Raw genomic sequence first — 24,281 nt, 5'->3', positions numbered from 1 at the left:
GGGCCGCAGCACGCTTGGCCTCACGGTACCCGTCAGCCACCTCAGGAGTCCCACAAGCCAACCACAGCCGATAGGACTCCTTCTTCAGCTTGACAGCATCCCTTACTGCCGGTGTCCACCACCGGGTTCTGGGATTGCCGCCGCGACAGGCACCGCAGACCTTACGGCCGCAGCTATGGGCAGCAGTATCGACAATAGATGCGGAGAACATGGTCCACTCGGACTCTATGTCTCCAACATCCCCCGGGATCTGGTCGAAGCTCTCCCGGAGGTGGGAGTTGAATACATCCCTGGCCGAGGGCTCCGCCAGGCGTTCCCAGCAGACCCTCACTATGCGCTTGGGCCTGCCAAGTCTGTCCGGCTTTCTCCTCCTCCAGCGGATCCAACTCACCACCAGGTGGTGATCAGTGGACAGCTCAGCCCCTCTCTTCACCCGAGTGTCCAAAACATGCGGTCGAAGGTCTGATGATACGACAACAAAGTCGATCATCGACCTCCTGCCTAGGGTGTCTTGGTGCCAAGTGCACTGATGGACACCCTTATGTTTGAACATGGTGTTCGTTATGGACAATCCGTGACTAGCACAGAAGTCCAATAACAAAACACCACTCGGATTCAGATCGGGGAGGCCATTCATCCCGATCACGCCTCTCCAGGTGTCACTGTCGTTCCCCACGTGGGCGTTGAAGTCCCCCAGCAGAATAATGGAGTCCCCGGGAGGGGCACTATCCAGCACCCCCGACAGGGACGCCAAGAAGGCAGGGTACTCTGCACTACCACTCGGCCTGTAGGCTGAAATGATAGTCAGAGACCTCTCTCCAACCCGAAGGCGTGGGGATACGACCCTCTCATCCACTGGGGTAAACCCCAACACGAGATGGCTGAGCTGGGGGGCAACAAGCAAACCCACACCAGCCCACCGCCTCTCCCCGTGGGCCACTCCAGAGTAGAAGAGAGTCCAACCCCTCTCAAGGAGATGGGTTCAAGAGCCCACGCTGTGCGTGGAGGCGAGCCCGACTATTTCTAGTCGATATCTCTCGACCTCCCGCACAAGCTCAGGCTCCTTCCCCCCCAGCGAGGTGACATTCCACGTCCCTAGAGCCAGCCTAAGCATCCGGGGATTGGGCCGCTGAGGTCTCCACCTTTGTCCGCCACCCAATCCTCTTTGCACTGGTCCCTCACGGTTCCCCCTGCAGGTGGTGGGCCCACTGGGGGATGGCCTCGCGTCTCTCGTTCGGGCTTGGCCCGGCCGGGTCCCGCGAGGAGCAACCCGGCCACCAGGCGCTCTCCGACGAGTCCCGACCCCAGGCCTGGCTCCAGGGTGGGACCCCGGCTCCGCCGTACCGGGCGACGTCACGTGCCTCGATATTTTGTTCTTCATGAGGGATTCTTGAACCACTCTTTGTCTGACCCATCACCTAGAGCCTGTTTGCCATGGGAGACCCTACCAGGGGCATTTAGGCCCCAGACAACATAGCCTCTAGGATCATTTGAGCACTCAAACCCCTCCATCACGATAAGGTGGCGGTTCAAGGAGGTGCCTCTTCATTGATTGTGAAAACTCAATCCTTCTTGGGAAAGAGTCACGTGGGCTTGATCAGCCAATCAGAGGTAAACTTTGAGAAAAGAGCAGCATATGCACCATCATCACACTAAGGGGAAAGAGATTCTATTATTTTTTTTATTCAGGCCACATTCCTCAGACTAGAGAAAAAGATCAAGAAAGTTAACAATCCATCGCCGCACACATTCATATTAGTGTGTGTGTGTGTGTGTGTGTGTGTGTGTGTCTCTTGTATAAAGCACTTTAAGTGGTCAGATTAGATGAGCTCAATCAAAATTCAGTCCATTCCCTGTAAAACTCTCTCATAACTAGAGCTCTTTCACATTAGCTGTTTGAAAATATGACCATTTTATTGAATAGTAAGTTTACATTTAACATTATTTAAAGCTCATTTATAAAGGAAAACTCAGACACGTATTGATAGAGATTTAGACACCTCGTTTCTTGTGCATAACCCTTCACAGTCACAAAAAAACATCCATATTCTGAAGATTCTGGTAAACATCAGGGTGGGATATGAGGTTTTGTCCAAATCTAGCAATCAATAAAAATATTTTTAATGTACTTGAAGAATTGCATTTCTTCTGGGTAAAAGGTTTTTATGCTTTGCAGTTTGCTGAGGCACTAGACTATTGCTAGCTTGTTTCCTGTCTGTTTTGATATGACCCGTTGATAATCCACTTCACGTGTGCTATATTTGGACCATGCTAAAGACGTCCTCCGTTATGTCATCCAAATAATTTAATTCCCGACTCATCTGTCCAAAGAATTCTAGATGTCTGGGTCTTTGTCAGTGTTCTTTCGGGGTTTAGTTTTTGGTCTAGCCTTTGTTATGATTTGGGATTGTTTGGTTTTTCTTCTTATGTTTCTCACGTTTGAGGTTTTGAATCATGTGTCTGTTTATTATTTTCCTGGTCATGCTTTAGTTTTTGTCTTCTAGTTCATGTTTTGTCAAGTTAGGTTTTTGGATCTGGTTATGCTTTAGTTTCATGTTATTCTAGTTATGTATTCAAGAGTCTCTTTTCTGCTCTAGCCACGTGTTGTTCTATCCTGTCTGTTTTCAGTCATCTTCATTTGGTTCACCTGCACCTAGAATTCAGTCTCCTCGTTTCACCTGGTTCTTGCTCCATATATACACATCTGTTCTGTTCATTCCTCACGGAAACATTTTGGATCACCGTCTCTGTTCATGTACTGTCCTTTTTTGATCATGCCAAGCCTGTTTTGCCAACCTGCCCATGTCTGTTTTTGCCGTCACCCTCTGTAGTAAGTTTTTGTTAATTAAATCATTTCACTTACCGTCATGCTGCCTGCTCGTCTGCATTCCGGGGTCCTCCACTACACAAACCCTGACAGACTTCATGTATTTTATAGAAAGCAAAGGTTTGCTGGATGCACACCTCTCACGAAAGTTAAGCTTATGCAGTCTATTTTTAATTGTAGAGGCATTTCTTTTTATATCAACACTGGCAAGATCCTGCTGTAGGCTCTGTGATAACCTTTTGGAAAGTATTACTTTTCTTAGCACCTTGCAGTCAGCTTTCAGGGTGAACTTGCTTGGATGGCCAGACCTGGATACTTGTTGAATACTTTCCAAAAAACTGAATGGCTGATTTCAACCGGACTCACTTCAGCAGTCAGGAGCACACCACTCTAAATGGCTCAGGTTTAAACAAGACAAACCTACTTTGAAATGCTGAGCAATATTGATGATGATCTCTTCATGTGCACGCAATGTGTTGTGCAAATGTTTGATTGTTTCTATTTTAGATGGAGAAAAAATGCATAGATGTCCTAGCTTATTCCCCATCTAAAATTCATATTTTATTACATTTTACAGAAAAATGTTAAAGGCAGTTTCTTCAATTTTTATTATTTGGCTATATTACTTAATTGTATTTTATTATATATTCATAATTCCCAATATTTAGGCTTCATTTGGTGCCCTAAGTTTTTAATTGTAGAACTAACTAGATTAACAGGGCTAATGTATATGTATAGATTTTATTAAATATTTTGAAAATAAATTATCTAGTGTGCTGCCTCTCAATGATAAGTCATTTTGTAAGTATACATTTCAGTGAAATACGGGAATACATATTGAGTTTCAACAGAGCTCAACAGGTCATAAAGAATCCTAACAGATGAACTTAAGCAAGAAAGTCTGGAATGGTTTTTAGTTCAAATAATTATAAATTTAAAAGAGTTGAAATTATTATTAAAATTTCAGAGAATACTTGTACTTTAGCAACACAGCACACTACACTGCAAATTATCAGAAAACATTCCAAATAACATAATTCAACAACTTTTCTGTTAGGAAATTACCGTTCAAGGTTTTTGGAAATAAACAATGGATAAATGTATATGAAACATATGTATATAATATTTCACAGGAAACATTTTCAATTTCAGTCCATCTGTCTGATCTTGATCCAAATATATCCCTGCTCTTTCAGTTGATAATGCTGATTATTGCTGTTTTGTCATTGTATAACTCTTTCACCTCTTCTCTCCCGTTACACATTGCTTGTTATTACTCTCTAAAGCATATTTGCTATATCTTAAATAAAATTTTTTCCTCTTTATAAAGTCAGCACAGATTATATTTAGTAATGTTTTGTCAAATGATGCTGCATTTTAAAAAGACACACCAGCACCAGACGCTTTTTTAGATATAATAAAAAGGCATGGTGCTGTATTTTGAGAATATGTTGAAAACAAATCCTGAATCTGAAAAGAATGAACTGATATCAAATAATCAAATAGTTTGTTAGATCCACTTGAAAGCCACAAAGATGGCGGAGCTACAGGATGAAAGTTTGAGCTTCATGAATGTGCATTTGACATCCTTATTCCTGTCCTAATAGTTTGTCCCTCTAGTTCACCTTTATCCTCCAGTGTTCCATCCAAGGATGACTAATTTAGGTTGCTTTGCTGTGGCAACCAGGCTCTATTTTGAGGAAGAAATGCATAATTGAAAAGGTCTGACCTGGAGGCAGAGAGCAGGAGTTGTACAGCATGTTTCTGTGTGCTTGCTTTTATATTACTCAGTAGATTCAAGAATCTAATTGATGATGTCCAACATTTTCCTTTTTTGTAAGTTGTAAGATGGCCATGATATGCATAGAGAACGAGTCAGATTTTTTCTTAAATGTCCCCTATTTGATGACTTTTTTGGCCTGCATTCAACAACCCAAACACACAGTTGTTCACACCTATGCAAAGAGGCAGCACAGACCCAAAGCTTGCTGAGCAATCCGATTGGAAACAGGTGGAAGATAATGAGACACTCTGTTCATCTTCCTTTGAGACAGGGTTGTGCGTTTTTATCAGGGTGAAGGTCAGAGTGTGTGTTATGGGTTTTAAAATAAAAAAGCTGTACAGATATAATTACTTCATTTTATTGACACATATGGAAGTCTTCATGGTTAGGTGTTTTAGAAATTGCTTATGAGGTACCTCAAGGACAGACTATCTGTGCAACTGTGGGTGTTTTTCTATAATGTTGTGCTTGTTGATTAAATAAGAGTATCTCCTGGAGCAGCAGTGCTGGATCATTATGTACTATATATTTAGGTTCACATATACTGAGCTCTTTAACATAAAATGCCATCATTTTTACTACTCCTTATAAGAAAATGCTATGGTTCTATTCATTTCCATGCCTAAAGTTGGGAAAAATATGTAAAAAAGTGTGAAAGAAAGAAAGCAAACACAAAAGCACAACTAAAAGTTTGTGAATGGGGGTAATTATGCATGCAACACAAAACATGGGCATTAAATCATGACATAATTGCAGATTTAAGGAGAGCAGTTGAATATTCTACTCGAGCAGGAGCAGGATTACTTGAAAATAACATTACCCAATTAGAAGTAAAAAGTAATAGTCAAAGAAATTACACAAATTAGAGAAAAAAAGGATTTGGTGAAAGGACTACTGAAGTACTCTGTAACTGTTTGATTGTATGTTTGCTATATTTTATAGAAAATATATCTGCCATATAATATAAAATAATATGCAACTATTCATTTTTAAATGATACAATGAAAATGAGTAAAAAATAGCTAATATCTTTACAAAATAAAAACTTAAGACGAAAGACATAATTTTCCAAATGGCACATTTTAAAAACCTAAACCAATACCTACAGCAGGTAACTTACATATGTTAGAACAAAGCAAACTATTTCCAGATTCACTTGCCTTCCAAACTGCAAAGCAGGCTCAGCAGACAGAATAACAATAACCCCAGAACAACAAACCTTGGGTACATACAAGAAGTCTGCCTTTACCATAAACTGTGTGGGTTAGTTTCTGTTTGTGCATTTTTGATTAGTTATTCTGAATGAAGTCAGGAGAAATGCAGTCTAAGAGCAGCAGCTTCTAGACCTGACAAACTGGCAACATAGCCGGAGATTTAAAATCGCTGCGGTGAGCCCAGTGTGGCTACCAAAAAATTTTATAATGCCGAATAATGTAAAATAAGGTAAAAATGTTGGCAATTTTAAATATTAAAATGTCAAAAAAATTCTGTTTTTAGCCAATAATGTTATAAATAACAATAAATGCTTATTTAAAACTTAAATTTTTTTCTACACATGTTAAGTCTGTGTTTATCAAACTCCATAAGTTTGTCTAGTTAGTTTTCCCAGTCATTTTAGAATCCGCTTTATTCACCAAGTTTGTGCACACAAACAAGGAATTTGACTTCGGTTCCACTTTGCTCTCAATGAAGAAATTTAAAATATAAATATATAAAAAGGGAAATAAAAAGAAAACGTTTTTTTGTAAACATGGATATATCGATGAATATTTGGCACTAAAAAGTCAGCTTAAGCTAATGTTACTCATCCCATGTTTGAACGTTACGTTTTCTCAAATTTTCTCACCCATACAGCTTTATGTTCACTGACATCCATGGTCACTTTACTGGTTTGTCTGCTGACTCACTGATAACAATCTGTCAAGGCATGAACTGTGCTCTGTCCTCATCCCTCCTCCTTTATTTTTTATTTCTCTTGAAGCCAAGACTGCAGTTATTTCAAGATACTGAGGCAAAACATTTTTTCAAATAGTGAAACAGTTTTCTACATATTTGGTTAAGGGAGGTTTTTTGTTTTTTTTTGTCTAGAACACATTTTTTCTGTTTAATTGGCAGTCAAGTCTTGCTTTTCTGGAAAACACAACATTTTCCACATATGGTAGTGACTTCCTGTTTTTAGAGAGACATGGCTCCAAAGGCATCAGAAAAGCATATTTTAATGTAAATGTTTATTGAAATTTAGTTACCGTATTTTCCGCACTATAAGGCGCACCGGATTATAAGGCGCACCTTCAATGAATGGCCTATTTTAGAACTGTTTTCATATATAGGGCGCACCGGATTATAAGGCGCATAGAATAGAAACTACTGCAGTCAAACGTTTGACTGGGGTTGCGTTATGCATCCACTAGATGGAGCTGTGCTAAAGAGAATGTCAACAAAACAGTCAGTCAAACTTTATTAATACACTACAAACCAGCGTTCTGATAACTCCATTCACTCTCATGGTAAGGTCTCCTCTACATAGAATTCTATTGAATAGAGCCAACCGCACGTTAGGAATGCATTGGAGTCTATGAAGTTGAAGTTGAAATCAAACGTTAGTTAAAACGTGAAAGGGAACTTTTCCCTGATTCAGTAAACACGTAAAAGAAACAGTTTGATGCACTAAATCAAACGTTAGTACTGTTAACCTTTCCTGTTTCTGTCCCCTGACCGTAGTCTGATGACACAGGGGAGACTCTTTCTCCAGGGCCGAAGTTACTAGTTTCCTCGGGGTTAACTCCCTCACTCATACGTTGCTGAGTTGAGCATGAAGAAACAGCATCAAAACACTGAGTTGTTGACCAGATTTGGGGTTCTTTTTAATGACTTTGCAGCACGTAAAAACACAGGGCTTACAGACTCATACACCGCTGCTCCGGTCGCCGTCTCTACCCACCCCACACACACAATAATACCGACGTCACTCCTTCACTCTTGATTCTCAGCTACGGCAGCCCACAGCGCCACCTCTGTCCGGAGGAGTAATGTCAACATCTTCCATACACACACACGAAACATACACCCCACACACTGAGCTTCTAATCACATATAGTTCAGGCAATTCCTGCAACAGTACATTCAAACGTTATACACACACAAGTGGTGTTGGACTAGAAGTAAGCACAGTACAGGTGTTTACCGCTATTACTTCGGCGACGCCCCTGACTACGGTAGCCGTAATGCTGCAAGCGGTGCGGCTTTGTAGTTTACCAGTCGTACTGAAACATTTTGACAGAGCGCCGTGTACAACCAGTATGGATCAACCAATTAACCAATTGATCCATATATAAGGCGCTCCGGATTACAAGGCGCACTGTCATTTTTTAAAAAAATTAAAGGTTTTTAAGTGCGCCTTATAGTGCGGAAAATACGGTAAGTTCCATATTTTCAATAGTTAAAGGTTTTCTTGCTCTAAAATATGGTAATATTTTCATTTAACCATCTGTTCTGCTTCTATCTTCCATGTTTGATTGGTTCATGCTTATCTTCTTTCTCTTTCTCTCTTGTGGCAGGATTTCCACCGAACACTCGCCCAAGCTGCAGATTCGAAGTCACAGCTACCTGCGGGCGGTGAGCGAGGTTTCCATCAACAGGAGTCTGGACAGCTTGGACCCGGCAGGGCTGTTGGCTTCGCCTAAATTCCGCTCCCGCAACGAGAGCTACATGAGAGCCATGAGCACCATAAGTCAGGTCAGAGCATATCTGGAAGTCCAAACCTGTAGCTCAGAAGCCATGTCCAGTAAGCTTTTGGAGTGGAAAGAAGTCCTTTATGTAGTCAATCTGATGCCCTGATCAACAATCCTGCAAACACAAAAAAGTGTGAAAATCCCCTAGACTCATAATTAATGTAGATTAGTTAGTCTGGGGGAGATTTTAGGTAGATCTGTTTGCTGGGGAGCAGCTGATAAATTACTATTCAAATTTACTATTTACACACAGGTATGTGCAAAATCCCCCTGATTTTGTACCTTTCCTTGATATGCATTTTCTGTCTAAATGCATTCTGGTAAACAAATCTAGCAGTTTTGGTGAGTTTGTTGAATTTAGAATAAGAAATTAGATTGTTCAGCCCGGTTCAAATATATCCAAATACACATTGTTGTATATTTAAAAAGTTTGTTATGGTGGCCTTATCACCATTGCTGCAGGGGCCAACATTTGAAATTTTGATCACTGATTTGTACTTTACTATAACGTTATACTTTAGACAATTTGCACAAAAAGGTAAGCTTAATGTACTTCAGGAGATAATGTCCCATCCAAAGCCCAGAGACAACAATTTGCTCCTTTGTCTGAATGATGGATCCTTGAGACATCCTTTCAAGTTCTGGCAAGGACCAGACATGAAGAGAAATGTCAGAGTGGACCTGCCATTTAAAAAAAATGTTCAAGAAATTTTAAAAATAGAGAGTTTGCTTGGTTTCTCTGTGTCATATATGTATTTGTTTGAGTTTAAAATCACACAAGCACTAAGTAACTTCAACGCCAGATAACTGATTTCAGCAATCTCATCTCTGTGTATACTCACCAGCAAACAGAGCTTTAGTGACATTCCGCTTTATGCCTTTTGCTTCATGTTAGCTCTACAAGGACTAAAGTGGAGCTCCACAATATCTACCCTCAGATTACCCACAACTGTTCAAAGATTTTTACTTTATTTAGACCCTTTTTTAAACAGGCTAACAAGGCTTTCATTGTTATCATAATCTTTTTCTATCGTGAAAATATTTGTTTATCCTGACAACGATACATTCTACTTGATGACGTTTACATACCTCAAAAAGTAAATATATTTTTGTTATTGTTAGTTTCCTGTTTTTTCACTGTTTCATAAGTGCAGCAATAAATATTAATGTATATATTTTTAAAGTATGATTAAATGTTGGTATTATGTGCAGTTTAGCAATAACATTACACTTCTTAATGTAACTGGAGTCCTGAAGTAGCCTATTTAAGTTTTTTTAAGAGCAGTAGTTGTGTTTGTGGGATTTTCATTGTAGTAATGTGCAGTACCAGACAAGCTAATGCAAATAAAGACTGCAAGAGGTTTTTTAATCATTTTTATCATCGCTTTAATTACAATACTACAAATTGTTGTGATAAACTTTCTGATTAATATCACCCTCCCTACTTAAGTGCTTTTATTAATTTTATGTATGGGATGGTGCAAATGTCTTCAGCCTCTCCTCATTTCCTAAAGCCTTGTCCCCAATTGTTAAAGAAAAGCTTCAAAAGACCAAAACGCTAGATGTTGATAAAAATTAACACCGCACCCCACCCTGAAAACACAGTCTAAAAAGTGAGACATTGTGGTGGCAGCTTCATGCTGTGGGGATGCCTTTCCTTAGAAGGGAAAGGGAAGCTGGTAAGTTGATGGGAATATGGAAGAAAACATGATAGAGGCTGCATAAGACTTCAGACTGAGGTGGAAGTCCCCCTTGCAGCAGGACAATAAAACTAAACGTACTACCATCAGACCTACAAGAAAGTGGTTTTAATTATAGCATATTCAAGCATTGGAATGGTCCAGTCAAAGTCTAGCCCTTAATCAAATTAACAGATTTATTGCACAGCTTGCAGCTTTAATTAGAGAAAGTGGTGGTTTTACAAAGTATTGACTTAGGGTTGCTGAATACAAATGCACATTATTGGTGGAAAAAAAAAGAAACGTATTGTTTTTTGCGGTGGTCTATCAGAAAAAAATCCCAATAAAAAACATTCAAGTTGGTGGTAGTACAGCCAGAATGTGTAAAAATGTAGTGATCAGATCTGTTGAAGTACATAAAACGCTTGTCAGGCTTTAATAAGTGGAATAGCATAGAATCATTTCTTTTATCCAGTGCTTTAGGACATGCGGTAAACCAGGTGCTTTCCTTTTGCAGGTAAGCGAGGTAGAGGTGAACGGGCAGATAGAGGCAGTTTGTGAGTCAGTGTTTAGCGAGATGGAGTCGCAGGCAGTGGACGCCTTGGACCTACCCATGTCCGGCTGCTTCCGAATGCGGAGCCACAGCTACGTGCGTGCCATAGAGAAGGGCTGCTCACAGGAAAAGGAAGGGGGTGTCGTGGCACTGGGCGACAGGAGGATGGACTCCCCGCCTCGCACCGCCACCACCGTTCGAACCATCCAGAGCAGCACAGGTCGGAGAAAACATCAATTTTTCACATGTTGACTCATCTGCTTATGACTATGCACTAACATACATATTCTATAGCCCATTACAAATTAATCTGCCTGCAGAGAAGGCAGTGTGGTTTCTACATTATGCAACCTGTTGAATAGAATTAACCGAGAAATACAGGAGCAACCCAATTACAGCAAGAAAAGGCATTTGATTGACATTAGATTGCATTTGCTAGTCCTTACAAAGGCTGTGCTCAATTTGCTGACCATAGAGGAGTCACACTTTGCTAACATCCTCTGTATTTTTATCCTCCTTACCCAATTTCCTTCTTATATCTAATTAATTGAATCCAGAACTGTTTTTTCCCACATAGAAAGCTTATCTAAGATCTAAAGTTGGGGACTACTTGATCTTATTTTAGCTCCTGTGTGTGCCTCATGATCTAGAGAGCTTGACTTTATCTCTATATGCAGTATTGATGCTAAGTAGTGCTGTCATTCAGCACTGAGTGCCTCCATGTTTCACGCTGCAAAATCCAAACGTCATTCCGTTACATCGCACGCATTGAGTCACTGTAGCCTGATGCAGGCTGGCTTTCCCTTCAGCTCTCATTTAATTATGCCAATTAGACGAAAACATTTCCCCAAACCAAGCTGCCAAGTGCAGCAGTTGGCTAATTAAACACATTCACTGCAAACTAGAACAATGGTGACACTAAATACATTTTTGAGTTTGACAAAACATTTGTTCACTACAGTTTAACTTTCAATTAAATCCTTTCAGGGTTTTAATTTTTTTTTTTTTTTTCAGGAGACAAACTCTGCAGTGTGATAGTGGGACTTAATTGTGAAGAGGAAGGAGAATGATGCATGATTTTTTAAATATTTTACTAATTAAATTTGAAACATTTGGCATGCATAGGTAGACAGACACCTGAGTGTTTACTTTGCAGAACCACCTTTTACTGCAATATCAAAGTCTTTTTGCTGTGTGTCTCTACTGGCTTTGCACATCTGAAGGCTAAAATCTTTGCTCATTCTTTTTGCAAAATAGCTCATTTGATTGAAAACGTCTGTAAACATTAGTTTACAATATTTAAAATGTCTTCAATGAAAGCAAAATGGAACCAAAGTCAAATTCCTTGTTTGTGTGCACAAACTATACCACACTTTTAAGATGTCTACTTGTAAAAACTTTCCAAAACTATGTATCACTTTCCTTCCACTTCCCAACTAAGGTATATTACGTATTGGTCTGTAACATAAAATCCCAACAAAACACATTGAAGTTTGGGGCTGTAACGTGACATGTGGAAGAATGTCAGGGGAGTTAATACCTTAGGAAAGGCACTGTATATCTCGGACAGTACAGGTTAACATTGCAATTAAAGATAATGGATAATTCAGCTGCTTGTCTGCTTGTGTGGTGGTAGGTATTGATCTATCGAAGACTGAAATGAAGACACAGACGTTTGCAGTTACTTCCCAGGAGGAAGCAGGAGTTAATGAAGACCATCTATCAGGGGAGATGTTGTGAGAAACAAAACTCAGTTTTCCACCTGCACAGCTGCTGCACCAGAGACATGCCACAGAGAATAGCTCTTTTTTTCCTCTCTTTTGCAATTTACTGCCTCTCGAACCCTGCACAGAAATATTTTCTCATCCGTAACATGAAGATCACACCTTCAAATGCCAGCGAAAATACACTTGTGTCATCCGTAATGGCTACAGAGATTCAAGCAGCAAAGTGGACATCAATTTTTGGAGCTTCGGTTTGCCACAAAACGAAATTTGTTAGCCGTGTGGTCAGGGACGATGCAGCATCACTCCTGACTGGTTTTCAAAGTTGTATGTAATTTGTCCTCAACTTTTTCTGACCTTTGAAGGAAAATGAGCCTTATAATCAGCTCAAACAAGCAGACGAGACAGGAAGATTAGGTTGACGGAGGGAGCAGCTTGCCATGGTTTTCCTGGAGATAAAGGACTGCTTTATATTACTGTCATAGTTGCACTACTGCGCTGTTCATCACTTCCTGAAATTTCCACCACCAAGGCATCAGTCAGTGTAATTAATTAGCCACTGCTTTTTAGTCTGGTCTGGTAGGAAGGCTGTGACTGGAGCAAAAGTACAGCCCAGCGTGACCACATTTTCTCTTTCTCGCTCTACATTGGAACATAGGCTTCTGTACAGAGATTAACATTATGTAGAAGGTGGCATGGCGCTGATGGTGTAGGGTTTAAAGCACGCGACCCTATGCAGAGGCTACAGTCCTCAAAGCGGCTGTCCCGGGTTTGAGTCCCGGACCCGGCGACATTTGCTGAATGTCTTCCCCTCTCTCTAGCCCTCTTTTCTGTCTGCCTGCTGTCAAAATAAATAAATAAATAAAGGCCACTAGTGCTGAAAAAAATATATCTTAAACATTATGTAGAAGGTGACATAACAGCAATTTTCCTCTCACTCAGTGTTAAATACAGGATTCGCGGTAAGTCTCCCCCTTAAAATAAACTTTTCGGGTTATTTTACACTTCTTTTATCTTTCAAAAATGAGGGTTATTATTTTATTTTCATTTCTGTTGTAACCTCTATAAGCAAAATGTACAAGAAATACAAGTAAATACTCATTAAAAGTTTAGTTTTTGCTATTTAGATGTTTTTTGTTTTCAGATAATATTTTTAGATTACTAACTTTCTCTTTTCCCCTCCTCAAAATAGGAAAAACAATAGTACAGGCCATTCAAGCACTGAAGTACACAACGATTGCTCATCTAACTTCCCCAAAGCTACAGTCAGAGCTATAATAAAAAAATGTAATCTACTGAAAGGCACATTTATCTTGTCACTATGCACAGTTAGAAGGTAAGGAAGGTAAATACAGTGAATCCTGTTCACAAGGACACCTTTTTTGTAATACCATCACAAACAGAAAAATAACAAATAAAAAACAAAAACTAAATTTAGAGAGCATGTACTATACCATAGAGCACACTCATTTGCTACAGAGCATACCCCTTCACAGCATTTTCATGGTTAATTATTGCTGTTGTTCCACATTGCAGAAGAGGCGTGCATGCAGACATTTGCATGCATGCGCAAATGTGCGCGCACACATGCAGATTACAGTGGGTTTCACAGGAAATTGGCTGGGGGCCTAAAAGTGAGAAGTGAAGTTGTTGTGGTAAATATTGCATGACGTTTCTGAGGGCTGTTTTCAAGCACCGGTTCCAGAAAAACAGCCCACACTTACACCTCCTGGTCCTGTTTGTCCCGGTGGCAAACCGCCAAAATATCACACCAAACACACACACACACTCTTACACACTCTGGGAGCTGTGAGAAACCCATCAGCTTCCTTTCCGTTTCACCGCTGTGCTTCTCCTGCCCATTATTATTGATGATCTTTTTAATCCAAAGGAAAAGAACCGAACCTTTGATCTCTCCTCTTTGAACGTGAAGTGGCTGCCTCTCTCTCTCATTCTTTGCCTCTCTGCCCACTTAAACTGGCACACTGCAACACACTTGCGTTACCCTCGCAATCACTCACATGTTTGCTAACTGCAGCCCTGGACAGACACGTTTGGCTGGAACATCAGTGCCATCGGATCGGTTTAACAGAATCTGTGGCAGATCCTCTTTGTAAAGCTCTGGAAAATCCATAGTAATCAGTTAACGTGAGGATTTCACCGCCGCTAAGCTGTGGCTCCTCCACCTCGCTTCGTCTTCAGTTAACATATTAACCACCTTTTCACCCTGCTATGTCTCGCACCTCCTTGGCCTCTAATACAACTGCAACATCCCCTTCCTTTTTTCTATTGTAAGTTGTTCAGTAAGAATACTTTCAATTTGAAATGTCTCACTAAGATTTTAATGGAAACGTGTCATAATTTAACATTTCTTTCAGTGGCCTGCCCCAATCTAATTTCCTTATGCATCTTTTCTTTGGAGGTGGTAATGTATTGACTAAAATGCCAGGCTTTCCCCCCACCTAGTCTCTATCAAACTATCCAGGCCGGTGTTTAATGGCTGTGAATTTTCTTCAGCTCCAAAGAGGGGCGTTGTACTGACTAAAGCACTCCCTAAGGGGTTCGGCATTTGTGGAATACTCTCAGTTTAAATTGCTGAGTGCCTTTTCAAGCACTCAGTGGAATATCACCTCTTCATTTAGTTTTTAACACTCAGGTGGAGACGTGCTTTCATCTGCGCACATTGCTATGCTGGATTTGGAGCTGCCAAACAAAAGCAGATTGAGCTGTTTTATCAAAGGGAGAATATGATAAAGGAAATATTTAAGCAATAAAATTGTAGGATCAGAGGATCAAAATGCAGATAAACATAAACAAGCATATAACAATCAATACTTCTACCAACTAATGTTTTTTTTTTATTTAACAGGCTACATCAATGCTTCAAAAAGACAAAACCGCTAACGTCTTGTAATAATTGTAGTCATACTATTTTGTTTTAGTGCAGAAAACACATACAAAAACATTTATTTTCAACATTTGGCATTATTAACCCTCCCAGCTGCACTTATTGGCACCTCCTGGGAAAGGTGTGTAAAAATAAAAATGGTAATTCTTTCACCCCACTGAATGAATGTACTTACATTAATAAAAGGTTAGATTTTTCAAAATTTAGCTACTGCCACTAAGCATGAGACACAAAAAACCCCTAAATGAACTCAGTTCAAGTTGCAACATTCATCCTTACTATCTCTCTTCTGGCTCCACTGTTGTGGAATAACAGTGTTGTTACTTTACAGTGGAGTAAAAGCTGAAAATAAAGAGCTGTACAACACTGCCCCCAGGGGCTCAGTTTAACACAACACTCCACCTCTGCCCTTTCTTCTACAGTAGCTGGGCGAGTGGGTGGATGGAGAAACTTACACACAGCTTGACCCAATTAAGAACAATCGCTGCCATCGCCAGCTCCATTCAGTAGGTCCTGATCTGAGAATAGAGCTTGAGAGAATAAATATCATCGGATTTCCCACAACGCTAAATATAGGCAGCAGGGATACAGAGCGTCACGGTCTGACCGGATCAAGATCAAGCCGCGCACTCGAGCAGATCTCTCCCTCCTGCCGGCATGGGCCTACGCAAACATCCAGGAGCAGGTCCAGAACTTGTTTGTCATGTGTCGGGTTGACTCAGGTGTGGTTATAGCAAAATAAAAGACCACTCTAAAGGTTTTTATGTTGTTTTTAAAAGTTCCCTCTCAAGGTGGGTTAAATGAGGCATTTCAGGTGAAAAAATCAGTGCGGCAGCATTTGGTTTAATAAAAATACATGCATTATAAAAAAAACTGACCTCTGAGCAGAGTTTCGACGCTCATTCCTGCTGACGCTAGTGCTGTCAGAAATGGTTTGAGGCAGTTAAAAGAAAACCATATTCCTGTTGTGTCTGTGGACACAGAGCGATATGTTCAGGGCAGGTTACAGTCTCTAAGTAAATACTAAAGCCCATGGTTTTTTAACTAAACTGATATGAAGCTATGATTAAATTGTTCATACTTATTGTGATGGCTTGTGGTTTTCTACAACGGAAATGTAAAACTGGCTTTATGGAGAACTTAGATGATTTATTATAATAATTTTTGTTAATTACAGGAATACTGAGGGGATAGCAGTTGCATATAGAACAGAAATCAAAAAGATTTTTGGGTCATTACACCTCTTCGCCTTCTTCTCTCTTTCATGCTGTTGTGGTTATGGACGTTTTATACCTTTTTTGTGTATAAATAGGAGCCGTCTGTTATGGGGTGTTTCATACTGAGCATGTGTAATTTCATACCTTCTTTTTAGAACCAATGATGTAAACTTACTTTATTCACTCACAGCTACTCTTAAATCATAATTTAGTTATGTTTTTTTATGTTTTTATGTGGGAATTGCTTGTGGGTTTGGATGATTTTTCTGCTGTATAACCCAAATGCGCTTGATCCTTAAGGTCACAAACTGATAGCTGGACACTCACAAATGGCTTGTTTCCCTTAATAAATGAAATATTTATTTGAACTGCATTTTGGATTTACAGTTATGTTTGTGTGATGCTAAAACTAGTTTAATGTTCTGAAACATTAAAGTGTGACAAAATAACAAAAACAGAATAGGGTGCAATACATTTTCACAGCACTGGGGCACCCATTTTGGGTGTGCCATCCAAATATCAGAGGACCCCCTCTGCCAACCCCTTTCTAACGTTCTGAGGGCACCCTTGTATTGAGCAGTATTGCTGCTATCAGAGTACCCAGCTAATTAAAAATCTCTTGCTATAAGCCCGTTATCAACATCAAATCAAAAATCACAACATAATGGTAGAAAAAATTTTAAGAATGATATACGTTCTACTAATATTGGAAATGCAAAACAAAGTATAAAGTTATTAAAGAAATTAAAACAAAAATGGGTGATATATTCCTAAAGCTGGGGTAAATGATGTCACTTCCGAGCTACACAGACATTTGAGAAGTCAAGGGGTTCTGCGGGGAAAGGATAGGGTGAAGTCCTTAAACGAGACTGTCCCACCCTGGATATGTTCGTGCCCGAAATGTTAGGGTAGAGTGGGGTGTGGGGGTTTCCACTGACACATGATCCACTAACGTCAGAGAGAAAAGGAGGACTGAGGACCCTATGAGAGCTGAACGGAGAGCTAAAGAGTTGTCATGGCGTTATTTAAGTGTTTATACAACATGCTGCTCCGTATGTGGGACTTCTGGACCCGGCTGTGTGAGTAAACCTATACCGCTGCTGTTTGATTATGATGGCTTCATGACCGGGGATTTGCAAACTGCGCAACGAAGGCATTCACGGGAAGCTAGGACGTGGTCCTTTCAGAATAAAAGCGTTGTTTAAGCACACATAAAAAAATATATATAAATATGCTTAAAAGCCCACTGATATATGTTCACATTTCAATTTTACTAATTGAAAACAAAATAGTTCAGTGCTCACCTTCGTGGTAAAAGTCGAGATTACGTTTGTCAAACCAGTACTGAGATGTACTTTGAAAATCCGGTGCATAATTTTATTTACCTCTGTTGTTTTGGCTGATGGACGCCAACGCCCATCTCATGCTTTCTGATTCATCATACTTCATGTATTTCTTGTCTTTGCAAAGCAATTAATTTAAAGATCACTAAATTAAGAGGTGTAACCAAAGTGGACAATATAATTTATATCTCACTGATATTTCCAAACTCTAGGCATTTTAAAGTAAATGTTTTAAGCTAAGTGGTTTAATAAAGATAGTTGGCCTACTGTACCTAGACATACAGAGTCCGTCTCCAAAAAGTATTCCTACCGCATAAACGTCTTTACACTTCGTCACATTACTACCAGAAACCTTGTTTTTCGTTTATTTGGTGTTATATACTGTTAGGTATTATTTAGTCAACTCAGAGGCAAGAACGATACAGTCAATTTTACTTGCAAGGGTAGCTCTGCTGTACAGACTACAAAGTGTTGGCACCCTCTCTCTTTATTTATACATGCTGGTTCACACACAGTTCAACAAACATTCAGGGTGTGTGTGTGTGTGTGTGTGTGTGTGGGGTCAGAAAGGTTAGGGTTCATGTGTCTTGATTTTAAACAGAGAGAGGGAGTGAGTGAGGACTCGGTACCAGTCCCTAGATGTTGCTGGTAAAAGCATAACTCATTCCTCTCCCCATCTCCCTTTCTGTGACATGTAAGGAGGGAAAGGCACTTAGAGCAGACATGAGTGATAAACAATACAAAAGTTTTCAAACCCCTAACATATACCAATACAAATCAGTGTTTAATTGTGAAATGGAATAAAGAGTGTACATGGTTTTCACAAATGTTCACATAAACCTCTGAAATTGTGGTGTGCGTATTCAGTCGACCCCTTTACTCAGCTAAATTGATACTGTTTATGATGCTTCTCTGAGTTTTTTACTAACTGAAAAGCCTTAACTCATCACTGTGAGCTGTACTCTCAAGGGGGATGGCCTTGGTGTACTTTTATGTATAAGGCCATGCTTGGGCTGCTGCCCTCCTACATCTGTGATTTAATTACATGGAGTAGTGTTGATTCTTACTCTTTGCATTCAAATGATCATTTGTTGCTCTCTGTACCTTTTCTCTACGCAGAACTGCGTAAAATGGCTGTTGTTTACTCGGCTCCATCTACATGAAACATGTTGCGAAAAGCCTGGAAATTAACTGAACGTATTTCTTTGAGCACTTTTAAGTCCAGACTGAGAACACTAGACATGACGCCCTTAAGTTTTTCCTAATTTATATGGTATTTTAATTGTGTAATCGAATTGTAATTGTTGTGTAATTTTTGCTGCCTCTTGGCCAGGACTCTCTTGAAAAAGGGGTTCTTAATCTCAATGTGACTTTCCTGATTAAATAAACGTTGAATAAAAATTAAATGAAAATAAACAAATCAAGGGAATCTACTGCCTCAGATGTCACCTAATTGGTAAATACATTTCCCCGTGTGTGATCTAAACTCAACCTAAACACAGCTGGTTTTCTGCATTTGAAAACAAAGAACATTATGAAGGCCGAGTATGGAAGCCCATTTCCGCCACTCTGATGAAAAAAAAAACTTGTAATTCATCATAATGACTTGGCTAGATGAAAATGAAAAGAGCATGTAACCACTGTAAGTTTACTAAGACATAGCCATCCACATAAACTGACAAGGAGCAAGGCAAGAAGAGCAATAATCAGAAAAGCAGCCTAAACGCCCTTGGTAACTCTGGAGGAGCTGCAGAGATCTCAAGTGGCAGAATCTGCTGAAATAAGTGAGAGTCTTGCACTCCTAAATTGTGGTCTTTATGGAGGAGTGGCAGGAAAAAAGTCATTGTTGTGAGAAAGACGTCAGAAATCCAATTTATTGTCATGCATGGGACAAAGTAAACATGCATAAAAAGGTCTGGTCAGTTGAGACCAAAATTTGACTCTTTGGCCAACACTAAAAACGCTGTCTGTGGCAGAAAACTAAGCTTGTACAGCAACCTGAATACACTACCCTCAGGGTGTAGAGATGCTATTCTTTAGCACTGACGGGAAAACTGGTCAGAGTTGATATAAAGATAGTTGGAGAAAAATCCTGAAAAAGAGTACCTGTTGGTAGCTACCAAAACCATGAGGCTGGGCTGGAGGTCCACCTTCTAGAAGGGTAACAGCATCCACAAAGCCAGAGCTACACTGTAATGGTTTAGATCAAAGTATATCCGTTTGTTTGAATGGGTTACTGAAAGCCCACACCTGAGTTCAATGAAGAATCTGTGGCAAGACTAAAAACTGATGTTCAGAGTTTCTCTTCATCCAAAATGACTGAACTATCATATAGAAGAATGGGCAAAAATGTCATTCTCTAGATCTATGAAGCAGGTTACTCCAAGAAGAATATACTCAGGTGAATTTTTATAGAGACTACCCTTTTCAGATTTTTAATTGTGAAATTGAAAACAAACGTATCATTTTCCTATTACTTCCCAAATATGGACTATTTTGTGTAGTCTGCATTTTGTGACATCATATAATCCATAGAAATAACCTGAGGTTTGTGTTGTTGGATTAAATGGTTCAAAGTCAGTCAGCAGACTATGGGCGGGAGGCGGGGTACACCCTGGACAGGTGGCCAGTCCATCGCAGGGCAACACACAAACAACCATGGACACACTCATTCATACACCTAAGGGCAATTTAGAGAGAACAATTAATCTAACAAGCATGTCTTTGTGGGAGGAAGCCGGAGTACCCGGAGAGAACCCACGCATGCACGGGGAGAACATGCAAACACCATGCAGAAAGACCCCCGGCCGGAAGTCGAACCCAAAGTTCAAACTTGAAGTGGTATACATACATTTGAAAGACACTTTAAGTGGACTGGGGTTTGCAGCAATGAGATCTTTATGAACTTTCAGAATCACTTCACTCTGTTTTCCCTTCCAAATGTACTCCATATGAGCATGTGGCCATGTCAGATTAGCTTGTTCCTGTGTGTCCACTCTTGGAATCTGGGAAATGTTTATCCTTATCCAACTCCAGGTTTATTTTGGTACATTTCAGACAGGGTGGACTGACAGGTGACGGAGAAAGGCTTGGTGGTACTGTAACGCAACATGAGCCTCTGTATAGTCTGGATATTTAGGTCAAACCGAAGTCCCCTCTGAAATTCAAAGGGGCTCATCTCAGAGTTCTCTGTTGCTTCTAGCAGAAAGATACTGCACCCCAAATGCTTTGGGGAAAAAAGATAAGTGGTGTCACTTACCAGTCCAAGGCCTGCAATGGTCGATAGTGGACCTCTGACACCCTACTGCGTGACAGATGAGCAGTCTGTGGCCCCATGTTTCTGTTCAACCATGTGCATTTGAGTGAGTCATAGACACACTTGCCAAGCTTAACTGCTTGCTCGCTCACCTACCATCTTTCAGCACTCTATTTTAGGAATAGGGTGAAAAGCCCAGCTGAGCACAACATGTCATGGATACACACAAACAATTATTGAGCACATGAGCATGTTGATCCAACTAGGCCATGGTCATGAGGGATTATATTACTTTTGTTTGAATGAGAGCAATATGAGCTAAATATGACATATGGTTCATTTGTAAAAAAACAATACACATTTGTCTTGGGTATTATTTGTCAATCTACAACTCTGCATAGCTAAATAAAGTATCTATTTATTTATACTAGTTTCATATATTGTAATTGTTTTATAAAACTTTATTATTAAATATTAATTTCAATTAAATTCAGTTTATATGGCGTCTCAAGGCACTTTCACAAATATTATTATTACTTATACTATTATTACCTACAATAAAAGCTACATCATCACTATAATACTTTATAAAATTATAGTGGCTCTAATGTTATTCTTACGTAATTTTGCTGTTATTAATATTGTTATAAAAAGTTATATAATAATTTACTCTTAATGCCTACAATAACTACTATGATAATAAAAATATAATAATAAAAGATAATTAAAACCATTTTACTCTAATATTCCTATTATTACTACTAGTACTTCTACAATTTTTATATTATTTCTGTTTTTGTTTTTATTTTAAAACAACTGTGGTCTTTAACTTGTGAAGGCCATTATATAAATACTATAATAGTTTTACTTGCTTTACTTATTATATAAAGTATAATGATAATCAGTTATTATAAACTATATTAAACTATAAAGCCACTATTTAGAAGATGTTGTTAAATCTTCATAACATTAGCCTCATAGTATAATTACCTAAGTCATATGATTTAAGCAATTATACTTTGAGGCTAACTACAGTATAATAGAAGTACATCTGTTTACTAGTCCAGCTTATTACCACTAGAGGGAGCTGCATTCCTACCTGTGTTTTTGTTGCATTACCGCAAGAGATTCTGAATATAGACAAACATAACTTTTTTTTCCTGCAAACACTGTCTGATACTATATTCCAGGCCTAGATTCTGAGATGCAGTGTGAACATTGTTGGATATTAAAGCCCTGAGTCATGGCTGACATTCATGCATCACTTGATGTATATGCAGCTCCAAGTCATGAAGATTAAACAGCTTTATGTGAGGATGTTACATTTTGAGTTCCATCTGCCTCCTGTGCTCCTTGGTTACACACAAACACAGTCATAGTTTTCTTTGTTTCCCGTTCTGGGCTTTAATTACAGGGCCTGTTAAAGCTCAGTTTTAACTTCACTGTGTCTCTGCATGCAGGAGCTACAGGTGCGTATCAGTGGATCAAAGCCACCATCTTCTAAGAGGGAATTTATATTCAAAGAGGGATATAAATTAAATACCACTCTTTCTCTGTCTGTCATCCATTTCTCAGATTCTCTCTCCTCCGGTCTCCTTCACACACCTGCATATAATGCTGTCATTCCCCATGCTTTGAAGGTGCAAGTAGGTGTGTTTGACAGGAAACAAGGGCCGGGTCAAGGCATGTGTCAACACACTGCGCACATGCATTGCTTGCTTGGTAAATAAAATGGAAAAAGAAAACATAAAGACAGGCCGTCTCAGTTGTGGCTGGCAGCTGTACTTGCTTTGAGAGCATGAGGGTGTTAGCGCACATGGGATGGTGTCAAAGTGTTCGTGTGTGGGTTCTCGGTTTGCAGCTGCAGGATCAAGCCCGAACGGGGAGCTGGGTGTGGGTAAACTGTGATTTGGCTATCTCTTTTCCTGGAGGAGATAAATCCTAACCATGCTGGAGTGTCAGCCACTCGGTAATTACTTCGTCCTGTCACGGCTGTCTGAGAATGCGAGCCAGTGGGAACTTGCACTGTCGCTCTTTCACTGACACAAAGAAAAAAAAAAAAAGAAAAAACACTAAGCGTTTCTTTTAAACATGTCATTATCAACAAATGATGTTAACTGCTGGATAAATAGATCGAAAGGAAGTAATTGATATGTGTGGATGTTTTCTCTGACTTTTGCAGCTGAGGTTTTCTTTTCTTTTGTCGCTCCAAAATCTGACTTTTGGCAGGCGTCTCACATTCTGACCAAAACTTGTGCAAACAGCCTTCATCGTGACCTTAGTTTGACCTGAAATACTATTATACAATTTAGATTATGATCCTGCAATTGTTAAACCATAAATCTAGTTGGTATGTTTCTGACTATGAAGATGTCAACATAAACTGTTTATTCAGGTCCATGTCTCTGCATGTCAAATAACGCTTTTTAAAGTGGTGGTCTTATTCTCAATAAGCTTTTAAAATGACCCATAAATAATTAATGAGGGTTGATCTTAATGCAACCTTATCTTTTTACTGCTAAGACTATTTCAGTGCAGGTCTGAAGCCTTGGTGGTTGCCTTCAGCTAGGGAAATCTAGCTAAACAATTGTACAATTTTTCAGTTATCTAATGCGATGTGAAATGAAGAGAGTCATAGAATGATGGACTGAAGGACAAAGAGACAGAAGCAAAAAGAGAACCCAACCAGGATCATTAGACAAGCCTGAAACACTCATTTTAAATTCGGTAGCATTATTTTTTTTCAATGTTACTTTTTATATTGTTCACAGTCTAATCTTTAAAGTTCCAACAATCTTCATTTTGGTTTATTTTGCTTACTTTCTTGTAGCTGAAGTTTGTCTGATGCTAAAAAAAACAAATTCACTGTTGCCAGGATTTTTATGAGATATTTCACTAGATGTCACCATTGTCCCACCTGTGTGCATGTCGCTATGAAAGCTTGTGTAATCTGATTCAGTCTGAGTGATTATGGCCTCTGCAATGTGTGACGTGATCTCAAGTAACCTTTCAGGAAAAGTTTTGTCTCTTTGTGACCTAAAACATTGTCAGTAACCTGCCTGAACATGCTCATGAGCAGAATAAAAGTTAAAAGGATAAATCCGAAGGGCTTTAAGCTTTTCTTTTTAGTGGCCGCAGGGTGTTTATGTTTACTTACGACTTAATTGGTCCTGGCTTGTTAGGGGCCTTAGGAATGCTTTGATTGTGGCCATTCAGGGAGGAAGAGTGGCGTTTTGACACAGGAAGCACAAAGCATGAGT

At 39.6% G+C, this 24,281-nt stretch overlaps 1 protein-coding gene across 2 annotated transcripts in view; it reads left to right on the top strand.

Moving 5' to 3' along the window:
• The window catches only part of dlgap1b (discs, large (Drosophila) homolog-associated protein 1b), a 157,809-nt gene that overhangs the window by 105,911 nt on the left and 27,617 nt on the right, over positions 1–24,281 (top strand). For both annotated transcript variants that reach the window (XM_047349694.1, XM_047349695.1), the window contains exons 5-6: positions 8,168–8,345; positions 10,538–10,793. In XM_047349694.1, the coding sequence (XP_047205650.1) occupies positions 8,168–8,345; positions 10,538–10,793 (434 nt within the window). The remainder of the gene's footprint in view (positions 1–8,167; positions 8,346–10,537; positions 10,794–24,281) is intronic.

This window comes from Girardinichthys multiradiatus, chromosome 21 (genome assembly GCF_021462225.1).
Source record: "Girardinichthys multiradiatus isolate DD_20200921_A chromosome 21, DD_fGirMul_XY1, whole genome shotgun sequence".
In the NCBI taxonomy this organism is placed as follows: Eukaryota; Metazoa; Chordata; class Actinopteri; order Cyprinodontiformes; family Goodeidae; genus Girardinichthys; species Girardinichthys multiradiatus.
The sequence above is the reverse complement of the archived record's forward strand: the minus strand, read 5'-3'. Positions and strand labels throughout refer to the sequence as shown.